At 31.0% G+C, this 12,286-nt stretch overlaps 1 protein-coding gene across 1 annotated transcript in view; it reads right to left on the bottom strand.

The window, feature by feature from the left end:
• Nucleotides 1-12,286, bottom strand: part of LOC102810394 (solute carrier family 15 member 2-like) — a 43,067-nt gene that overhangs the window by 17,355 nt on the left and 13,426 nt on the right. The window contains exons 2-8 of the mRNA XM_085495510.1: nucleotides 11,827-12,114; nucleotides 7,295-7,383; nucleotides 5,942-6,023; nucleotides 3,212-3,353; nucleotides 2,711-2,803; nucleotides 1,704-1,803; nucleotides 918-1,086 (exon numbers count right to left, since the gene is read on the bottom strand). Coding sequence (XP_085351636.1) covers nucleotides 918-1,086; nucleotides 1,704-1,803; nucleotides 2,711-2,803; nucleotides 3,212-3,353; nucleotides 5,942-6,023; nucleotides 7,295-7,383; nucleotides 11,827-11,887 — 736 coding nt within the window. The 5' untranslated portion in view covers nucleotides 11,888-12,114. The remainder of the gene's footprint in view (nucleotides 1-917; nucleotides 1,087-1,703; nucleotides 1,804-2,710; nucleotides 2,804-3,211; nucleotides 3,354-5,941; nucleotides 6,024-7,294; nucleotides 7,384-11,826; nucleotides 12,115-12,286) is intronic.

The following is a 12,286-nucleotide window of genomic DNA, read 5'->3' as shown; positions in this document are numbered from 1 at the left end:
GTCATCGTTTACAAACAAGCGTCTACCCATGAGCCTTTGTGTTTCTACCATGTGTTGTTATTGTCGCTTGTAACTCAATTCCTGTACGTGGGCAGGTGACGACCCTCTCGCTTTAAAATCATCATAATAGAAAAAGTAGCAAGTAGCAAAACTTAAACGGTTTACAGTATGTACTAAAACGTGATACGAATAATTCATTACAGATGTGCATTAACTGATGTGCACCTAATGAACAGGACATGATAAATATTCTAATTCTATATCAGATCAAGTGAATACCACACAACTTTCACCACCAGTTCCAAACCCGCATGATAAACATGTACTGCCTATATCACCCAAACTTTCCCCATTCTGTGTCTCATGAAGTGGTCCACAGAATTAATCTGTGAAGTTGTGTCAAATAATGTATTGTAGAAATCAACGTGTTGCTAGCTTTTTGCTCTGTGAACGGGCTTACTGACCATCAAAAGAAAGTGCTTAGTGCTGTATCTGAGGGCATTTACGTGTTTGTTGCAACGAAATCGGGCAAGGTGATATGTATGTTATCAGTTTCGATAGCTTTGTCAGTTTACTAAAACACGGTAGACACAAATATTTAGATATTCCATCGTCTAATAATGTATTGTACCAATTTTTAAAAAAAAATTAGATCTAGTTACGAAATTGAAGAAATGGCTTGATTTTTTTTTTCAAATTGAATTATGAAACAACTATCTATCACTAACTATCCGGGAGCGTGCGTGTTAATGGTAACATAAATTCAGCGGGCATATGTAAGTCATCATACACTGTAAAGTTTGAATGTTGTTGTTGTTTACAGCATATCTTACAAATGTATAAGGAAATATTTTGGTTGGATGCCTGCCCACATGACAAGTAAAACACTATATTGCTGATTATCTGACAGTACTTACATATAGCGATAAATAGAAGAACAGCTGGAATACCAAACGCCAAAGAATAACAGTCGTTTCCGAAACACTGGACATCCTCACGAAGAATTGGAGTAATGAAAGTCGACAACAAACTACCACAGTTAATTGCAAAGTAAAAGATGGAAAAGAAAACTTGGATTTCTTGAACCTGCAAAAACAATGATAAGAATCAGAAAAATTCTCTCACCAAAATATTTTTCAAAAATTGTTCAAATCTGTTTATATTTTTCTCCTTTCTGCATTAATTCTAGTCTAAAAACAGCGACTCTGACCATTGACAGACAAATGATTGGCTATCAAGGGAAATAGAGAGAAAATATCAAAATTTTATCAAATTCATAAAACTATTACAATTTATGTATCTTCATTTAACTGATTAAACATCTGATGTAGTTTTGTTTTCAAATATATGTATTGTATTGTAGGTGGTCAAAACCACTGCCTGACTATTTTTTTGTTTTTTATTGCTGAAAATCATGTAGCTAGTATTTTATTAAGTGGTATGAGTAGCATGTTATTATTTTGACCAGCTACCAGCTGGTTTCAACATCACTGCTTTCACAAGCACGAGACTATTGACAACCTTTTTTTTTCACTAAATAAAAATATTTTAATGCAAAACTGTTTCAGTTTAGAAAACATTCTCAATGGATTTCTGAAACTGTGTTGATTAAATTTTCTTTAACTTCTATATTTAGAGTTAAAATAACCTATTTTATATGAATCTAAAGATAAATGGATTAAAATAGAAGAAAAGCAATTTACCTGGTCCTTTCTAAACTGATCTCCACCAAATGCAGATACGCAAGGTTTGATGCCACCAGTTCCAATGGCTATCAGTAACAAAGCAATAGCAGGACCCCATCTATGGAGGTGAATAGACGTTTTAATAGTAGTTTTACAAACATTGGATATATATCTGATTCTTATCGGTAATTTATATATAAAAAGCAATAATGCTAACATTGAGTATTTTTGGTCAATATTTGGAAATTCGTAATTATCCCTATGAGACAGTTAATGTTATTGGTCAAAAGCAGTCACATGATAATTCCAAAATCATTATTATGGGCCTCCCTCAGCATATTTTTTTCTTCTTGTGTCATTTTCTGTGTTATTGGCCTTTAATCTGATAGCATCTGGAATACTTAGATACTTTCAAATGCATTTGGGGGTCAATTTTGATTTCAACACATGTGCTCTGAATTTCTGAATTCCTAATTCAAAGGTATTTGCACAGTTCACTGCCTCATCAAATACATACTATTCTGTTTCTTCAAATAATCATTTTTAGTTTATGATCAGAAATAATAGTCAGAATTGATCACACATAGTATGCAAAAAGGTACTTAAAGCGGGAGGGTCATCACTTGCGCATGCGCAGGAATTGAGTCCCAAGCAAAGATAACAACACACTCTAAACATGCAAAGGCTCATGGGTAGATGCTTGTTTGTAAACAATGACACGCTATGGTCGTCTGACGCATGCGCAGGTGACGACTCCCCCGCTTTAGACTAGCCTTGGTGCTATCAAATTGAGCCCCCAAGTTCAAGTTTCAAACACAGCAACTCATGTATTTTCTCGGTGAGTTTAGATAACCCAAATTATTGGATGTCAATCTTTTACAGTGATATGGTGAGCATTCATGAAAACAAAATAATTTAAAACATTTAACAATGAGGACACAATTTGGCAAACAAAGATGTGATAACAACTTTTGTTACTAATAAAATTAAAAGCAATCCTTTCTCGCTGGATAATGCATACTTACAAATAAGGACTTCCTGTTGTCTGTGGGGGCAGTGCAGTGAGTGACATTGTACAACTACCAGCTAGGTAGACCCAAGACAGGATGAATATGGTCCTGGAACATGGAAAAATCATTCAATTGTTAATCAGTAAAACTTTGGAAGAAAGCAGGCAAAAAATTATCAAATTCCAGAAAAAAAGCGAGCTAGCCACCAATAGGCCATCTTTGATCAGTTAGTCGATGTACACACTTGACTGTTAATGACCTGCATTGATGTGCAAACTTAAATCAACAACCACTGAATACAGGTGAAGACAAAATGTGCTAACAGTAGAAAAACGATACATGACATACAAGCCTGATGTAACAAGTTTTATGAAAAACAGATTAGACAGACAGACAGACAGACAGACAGACAGATAGAATAACCACAATAGCTCTAGTGTATAAACAATTTTACACACGATTATTTTGTTGCTATTTTCTCAACATAGCGAGCAGAATTGATCAAAATTGTCTTACTTGTATTTGCCCCACCATCCATCAGCAATCATAGCGCCAAATATGGGCATAAGATAACATAGTAGTGTGAAGGTGTGGTAAAGTGAAGTGGCAGTCGCTCGGTTCAGGAGTAATATTTCAGTGAAGTACAACACAAGAATCGCTATGTAAACAAAAAGAACAAACAATGATTAATTTATTTGTGAGACTTGTATATAAAACATAACCTTCCACATTTAAAATGATTTTGAAAATAATTATTATTTAATCTCTTATAATTGATATTTTACATAAATTGAGATTTAAATTTTTGTGTTTATCATTTATGAAATTCGATGTTTGGTAAAGTGTCATTTTCACGGCAACAAATTATTGTTAAATTTGAAATTTGTTCTTGAAATTACCGCAATGAATTTAATTTTTGCCACATAAGAAAACATAAAAAATTCAGGGGGGAATGACAGAATTTGAAACAAGAAATTGCACAGAAAAAAAAAAATTTCTGCATGCAAAAATCTCAGGGGAAAAATATTTCACACAATCTTAAAAACATTGTTCATCATCTTTAGTTTATCTTAATTTTCATTATTCAATCACGGTAAAATAACACGTTTGAGCCTAATTTTGTTTTAATCCATGTGACCTGGTATAACAATAGACAATCTACTGGCAATACATCAGTAATTTCTAAGAACTTTGATGACCTATCCTTAAGGCTAGCTTCACTTGTACAATATTTTGTGAATTTCCCCGATGAAAATAACAACAATTTTTCTTTCACAAAATTAAAGAATTTCATTCATTCATTCTTAGTTACTGGATATTCTAGAAAAAACTCAAATTATATCAACAACAATTGGGGAAAAACAGGTGACAGTCACTTTTCATGACGCTGTCAAAACCAATCATTCATTTTCAATACACTCATGTGATCAATTATCTCAATCATTCCAAGAATTTGGATACATTAGACTTAGTTTCTTAAGCAACTTGGCAACCACATGTGAAATATACTTCCTACAATCTTGTACATAACATATAATTATTCAGACAAACATATGCAATATGTACGCTAACAATAATAAATTGTAATGGTGTTACTGTAAAATGACTAATTTTCACTGGGTTTAAATTTCGCTGATTTACCGTTTCAGGTTTATTCAGTGGGTTTTAAATTCACAGTTTTATCGTTTAGATAATGTGTTCTAAGCTAATTTTTACATATTCACTGGGTTTTAATTTAGCGCATTTTCTAGTCAGCGAAATAAACAAAATTAAAACCCAGTGAATAATTAACCCTTTTACAGTAGTCATGATTCTGAGATCTTACTGATAATAAAACTGATGTAATCATACTAAAAATACATGAAAAAGATCAGATGTGATTGGGGATGATAAAGACATTTTCAAACCCTAATTGTGTCACTTTGCTGTGAGTTTTGGTGATATATGTTGTGAATTCCAAAGGAAATATATTTCCTACACAAAGCCCTTGAAAAATATTTCATCATCATATCAGATGCTAATGCCTCTGCCACTAATACCGGTAATAATAATATTATTGACACAATACTGACTTAGGAATTACAGCTGCTAGGTCTAAAAAAAGAAAGTTACATAAATAGAAAAGTAAAAGGAAATGAAAAATGATAAAAATCCATAACTGAATTAGAAGGAAATTGGTCACTTGTGGATTGGTTGTGCTGTCTGGCAATAAAGTGTTGTTAGAAATCATAACATTGTTGTAATATTTCTTTTTTAATGAAGACATTCAAAGAATAATTGCCCAATTCGCCATATATATTTTAGTTTTTTTTTTAGTTCTTGTTTTCTCATTTGTTTTTTCAAATCAGAAAATAAAACAAGCAGCCTATCGGCTGAGATAGCTCCACTGTTAGCAATGCACATTTCAATTAAAGAACTGAAGACATCATTAGAAAATGAACAATATGTATAGTATCAAAGCAATCTGACTTACCGGTACAGTTTTTAACAAGAAGTTGAAAATATCACTTTCTACCAAAAATGACAAAAATATTCACCAAAATTAGAGAATTTAAGATATCATCACGAAATGAACAAATCTGAGAAAGATCTACATGTAGTATCTATATATGTAATATCAAAGTAATTGAACTTTTGGTTTTTAACAAGAAGTCGAAAATATCACTTTTTACCAATAATGACAAAAATACTCACCAAAACTAGAGAATTGAAGATATCATCACAAAATGAACAAATCTGAGAGATGTCCACATGTAGTACCTATATATGTAATATCAAAGCAATCGGACTTACAGTTTTTAACAAGAAGTCGAAAATATCACTTTTTACCAAAAATGACAAAAATATTCACCAAAATTAAAGAATCGAAGATATCATCACGAAATGAACAAATCTGAGAAAGGTCTACATGTAGTATCTATATATGTAATATCAAAGCAATTGAACTTTTGGTTTTTAACAAGAAGTCGAAAATATCACTTTTTACTAATAATGACAAAAATATTCACCAAAATTAGAGAATTGAAGATATCATCATGAAATGAACAAATCTGAGAGAGGTCTACCCAAGGTACATATACACCAAGTATCAAAGCATTGAGACTTGTATTTTTCAAGAAGAAGTCGATTGAAAAAGTAAAAAGTTGACGCGAACGACGACGGACAATCACTTATATTATAAGCTCCGCTCGACAAAGTCGACAGCGGAGCAAAAGATGACAGGATGACAAATTATTATTTTCTTACCTTTCATTCCATAGTAGCTATATCTCTCACAGAATTCATTCCCAAGAATAAAGTATATGGATGATGGATATCGCACGAAACACTGTGGTAAGACAGAATTATGGAATTATGACACAAGGAAAAGACGATTCAGCTTCAGAGACTGTTATTGTCACTGTTATTGTTTAAGTTAGCAACAGCGAAACAAGCAGCCTCTCAGCTGAGATAGCTTCGCTGTTAGCAATGCATATTTCATTTAAAGAATTGAAGATATCGGAAAATGCACAAATCTGAGAGAGGTCATCTGTAGTACCTATATATATATATATATATAATATCAAAGCAAGGAGAAGTTAAAAATATCACTTTTTACAAAAAATTACAAAAATATTCATCAAAATTAGAAAATTAAAGATGTCATTATGAAATGAACAAATTGAGAGAGGTCTACCCAAGGTACATATACACAAAGTATCAAAGCATTCAGGCTTGTAGTTTTCAAGAAGAAGTCAAAAATGTAAAAATTTGACACGGATAGCAGATAATATGATAAGCTCTGCTCAAAAAATCGACAGCGCAGCTAAAAAACAAGTTAAACATTATTCTGTACTGTTATAAACCTCACAATATTGTACTGTAAACAATTAAATGTTCAAACTTCAGTGATCTAAATAAATACACAAAATGTACTGCTATAAAATTTCAATTAACTAAATTAAACCGATTTACAACAAAAAACAAGTTTCTATTTAAAAGAGACGATGAAAACATCAATTATAACAACTTCAAATTGTAAAGGGTCTTGTGGGAAGTCGTATTTTTGAACGTAATATTCTTTATAATACCAGCAGTCCAGCAGTCAGACAAGACAAGTACTTTCAAGAGTAGATCACAAGTTGTTTATTCGTGAACATAACATAGAAGAGCCCTGAAACAATTACAATGGATGCTTATATACCCTCGTGGGGATTCTGAATTCGAGCGGGGAAACTTAGATACAAATCTACAATACTGTGATTGGTCAATACAAATATTGTGGTGTTGCCTCTCACGTTCGTTCATAACACAGTGTTCAAGGTCGTATCCCGTTTTGTTACATTCGAGCTTAGGCGGTATATACGATGTATATAGCAGTATAATAATATAACACGATACACAATATCAGTAATAATAGTAAACAATAATTCTATCCATATCTATTTCCGACAGGTCTCACCAATAATAAAACTGGGGCTTCTCAATCTCCAGTGGCATTGCAGAACTAATCTAGCTATTGTTTCCTATTGTCTTTTTAATCTTATAACAACCCTACAAGTTCAGTATCTGTAAAATATCCACAAAAAAGTCAGACATTTAGACGATAATAATACATACTGATTCTTTGCCGATGATGTCCTTTTTCTCTTCCACTGTGACACTGGTAACATCTACAACATTACCCTGTCCTGATACCAGTGGGCTGCCTAAAAACCGAGTTAACATAGACATGATTAAAATGTTGATACCACTCAGCAGTTTGATGGTCCTTTCACTTCCTAGTTTAATTCAGTGTTTGGAGGTCAAAGGGTAAATCACTGTGAATACTTTCACATTAGTAACCTTATGTGGTGGTTTTCCAATCACAGCATGTAGACCAAACCATTCAGTTACAGGGGTGTTAGCTTAACTTTCATGGGTTATATATGTTGATGATTTGTATGTAATACATAGATTAAGCCATGGACGTTAAATAAATGCATTTTATAGGAATTTGGAGTTGAAGTCAAAAAGAAAGTGTTCATGGTTCAGTAAATGGCTAAAAATTATAATAATTTTGTGACTGCAAAATCATTCTGAAAATACTCTAGTTCATGAAGCATATCAACTTGGAATGGAGCTTGACAAAAACAATACATCTAACTGGGTAACTGGTGTGAAAAGCATACTAAAATATGTAAATGAAAACAATGTGTGGGATAACCAATATCTGCATAATGCTGCCTCGATAACAAAAAAGGTTATGGACAATCTCCGAAAAATATTCAAAATTAACAGTCAAGAAAAAATGCAGGATGACAACAAAGGAAAAAACCAAAAAAACAAATTGCGCACATACAGAATGTTAAAAAATGACTGCTCATATGAGGAGTATCTTTCAGTAATAAATATTAAATATAAAATTAAATTGTCAGAGGGTATAACTGATGGATTTCAGTCTATCTGTGGAGTTAAGCAAGGCTGCAATTTATCACCAACTTTATTTAACATTTTTCTGAACGATCTGCCAGAATTATTTGGGGATCAAATTGATAAACCAGTTCTAATGGGCGAGAAACCTATAAATTGCATCCAATATGCAGATGACCTTGCACTTATTTCAGAAACGGAAGACGGCCTACAAAGCTGTCTGAACAAATTAAATGACTATTGTATAAATTGGAATTTAGAAGTAAACGTAAAGAAAACTAAAGTCATGGTATTTAATTGCAGCAACAGACTGATTAAAAACATGAATTTTAAAATCAACAACCAAGACATAACAGCTGTTAGCGAGTTTTGCTATTTAGGGGCAATATTTACTCCAAATGGGAAATTTAAAACAAACATATCTATGTTAAAAAATAAATCAATGAAGGCTCTTTTCAGCATCAGACAAACAGTCTTAAACCACAAAATAATCTCACCAGCACTTAGTTTGAAAATTTTCGACCAATTAATTTCACCTATACTCATGTATGGTGCAGAAATCTGGGCCAATGAAATCACAACTGACAGTAACAGTTTAGAGCAAGTTTGCAGTCATTTTTACAGGTTTATCCTAGGAGTGAGTAAAATGACGCCAATTAGTGGTTTGAAAGCAGAACTTGGTAGGTTACCAGTAAAATTAAAAATTAATTTGGCTCAAATTAAATACTGCCATACACTATATAGTCTGCCAGATAATCACATTTTAAAATTAGCCCTGGATGAAATGATAAAAATTAATTCAAACTGGGTAAGGACTATTAATGCTACACTGGGACATGATCTAATTAAAATACAAAATGATCACAATATGGAAAATTGGAATCAAATACTAAAAAAAGTAAAACTCAGACTATCTGAGTTTTATATTCAAAGATGGAGAGAAAAACTAAATTTCAGTGAAACCAATGAAAATAGGGGAACAAAACTGAGAACATACAAACTATTCAAAGTAAGCTATAATATGGAAAATTATTTGCAAAACATTTCAAATTTCAGCCTCAGGAAAATGCTTTCAAAATTCCGTCTGAGTGACCACAACTTAGAAATAGAATTAGGTAGAAGAACAAAGCCCAAAATAGAATTAGAAAATAGACACTGTAATAAATGTAACACTAAAGCATTAGGAGATGAAAAACATTTCCTGCTATTTTGTACTGGCTATATAGAAAAAAAAACTGTTTGATGAGTGTGCAATAAATATTTACACAATGGATGTGAATTCCATATTTAAAAAGATTATGGAGAATAATATAGCTTTAGCAAAATACTTAAAGAGCACAATTTTTAAAACAACAGAAAGTAATTAATTTTTTTTATTTTTTTATTTTATTTTACTAACATTTTATTTTTATCTCTTATGTATTGTATGTATTTATGTTCCTTACCATACAAAAACCCTCTGAAGGTTTTTTAGTAGTGTAATAAAGTTATTATTATTATTAATAAAAGACTCTAAACATAGATCAGCACTAACAAAACTAAGAATTAGTGCTCATGTTCTACAAATAGAAATGGGTCGCTACAATAAAATAGATGCATGCAAAAGGAAATGCCCTGTGTGTGACCTAGACGAAATTGAAGATGAAAAACATTTTCTGCTTAACTGCAAATTATATGAAAATGAAAGAAACCAACTAAACACTAAGTCAAAAATGTCACTCCCAAACACGACAGATGAAGAAAAAATGATAGCTATGATGAACAACAATGAAAATAAAACAATTATAAAACTAGCTAAATACATTTACGAATGTTTCAAAATTAGAGAAAATAACATGAAAAAGCCTTCATTCTCATGCAAATAAACAACAATATTAATATCAAGGCATATCTGCAAGGTTTTTTTTTTTCTTCTCTCTGTTATCATTTTTATGATATTTTATCTTATTGTCTTTCTTGTTTTTTTTTCATCCACACTTTATTGTAATTTAACTCAAGATCCTATAAAGGATACGATATCAATAAAGTTTATTATTATTATTATTATTATTATTATTATTATTATTATTATTATTATTATTATTATTATTATTCTAAACCTGGTATTTTACATCACACCATGACATGCTTAGACACAAATCATAAATCCCATATAAAAACAAAACAACAAAATAATAATTCTGGTAAATTTCTGGTGCGTTTTTTTTTTTTTTGGGGGGGGGGGGGTAATGACAAATATAAGAAAATTCAATAAATTTGACAACTGTCTTTGTTTCCTGATTTCAAAAGGAAATTGTTTTTTTACAATCGTGACTTCAATAAGACACAGCAGTCAAAGAGGGCATACTTAATGAATTTAAATACAACTACAAACTCAAGGGTCAACGCACACGTTGACCAGAAATACAACTTTGTTTGGCCTTAACACCTCACACATACTTCACATGCATCTTTCATAGCAACTAAGTTTGAGTCAATATCAGTAAGAGTCAATATTATCTCTCAATTTAAATTTCCCCCTAATAATGCAACCATAGTAACCATACAATTTTCTGAATCTGTTAATTGCGAATAAAAATATCCAGTATAGATTGAGTTATTTTCTTGTAGACATGCATTAATGTATTCTAAGCACACCAATATATCTGTGGTAGACAATCTAATAGGTATGAAGTAACATCAAACCTTCGTATATTATCAATTCCTCATTGTTGCCATAGCTACACATCTCAGTCTCTTCTCAAATCAAATAAAAGATAAAATAAAGAAAAAAAAACAGATATTATACAGTGAAATTTATGGAGGCATAAATGTTTTTTATATAAAATATTTACAAAAGTTTTTATAATTCTCAAATGATGGTTGAAAACTTGTATGGCATTGATTGAAGGAATCTGCAAGGAACCTTGAGTAATTGGTGAAAACCAAATGGATTCTATAACCAATGAAAGTGTATTCTCTGGACTGAATGTAGTGTGAGCATCTTACATGGTAAATCTGTATAAACATTTTAGAAATTTAAAAAAAAAAAAAAAATATTCATAAAATTCTATGCCTTCATAAAATTAACTATAAACTAAAAATAAAATTACTGCAAAACTATTTTAACACAGAATTGATAAACAACCATTTTCTTTTTGTGGAAAAATTACATTAAAAAAATGATTTGGAAAGAGTACAGAATGGTTTTGATTTTTGTAGTGCTTCATTGGATGAATGTAAGGGGAGAAACAACCTAACTTATCTTGTTGTAATATGTTAACTATTAAAGTGACAACAATATTTTTTTCAGAATAGAAAACAGAACACTTTATTTTCTGTTCTTTCCTTGAGAAGGTCTGAGCCAAAGAGTTTATTTATGATACCAAAATATCAAAGATGAAAATAATTGCCAATATTACACTGGTTTCCATAGTAAGATTATTTCTTTATATTTCAAAATTTGGGTCGGTGACATAGGATGAAAAAATCTGATTATAGATATGAATCCTGATTTTGTTAAAACATTTTAAAAAATTGACATAATTCAGTCAGTTTGTAGCATGATAGGCTCCGACTATATAGTGGGAATTTTTCTCCCATCATGCAATGCATAATAAATTTAATTGTTCAATTCAGCTAAAATAATAATAATTAAAAATATTTAATTAATTTAATAATTAAAAATATTTAATTAATTTAATAATTAAAAATCCGCCTTTTTTAAATAAATAAATAAATAAACGAATAAATATAATTACCTGAATCAAAATTCTCATCTATTCTCTCATAAATACGACCAGCTTTTATAAGATTCTTCATTTTAACTGTAAATATGATAATTTTCACAGGTGACCAGTAATTTGGTAGAATTCCAGAAAATATATAGTTTGCAGTCTCATATACACATCATTTTAGTTATTTATATATAAATCCAAGGACGAGATGATTTTTTTTTTCTTTAACAAGCATAATGGTGGATGATGACGATCTACTGATGAATGGAGGCTGTTTCCATGGTTATGGGCTTCAACTGATGAGGTGATATACTGGAGAAGAAATAGAAATTCAAAATTTAGTTGATAAATTCCAGTTAATGAAGCAATAGCAATGAGTAAATTGTAACTTATTTGGCTTCAATCTCATCCTTTGTATCTGATAATACCTTATAATTTCACTGAGAAAGGCATGGGGACATGCAAAAGAGTCTTAAAAGTTTTT

This window comes from Saccoglossus kowalevskii, chromosome 22 (genome assembly GCF_978046115.1).
Source record: "Saccoglossus kowalevskii chromosome 22, keSacKowa6.1, whole genome shotgun sequence".
In the NCBI taxonomy this organism is placed as follows: Eukaryota; Metazoa; Hemichordata; class Enteropneusta; family Harrimaniidae; genus Saccoglossus; species Saccoglossus kowalevskii.
This window is presented reverse-complemented; position numbering and strand designations above follow the sequence as displayed.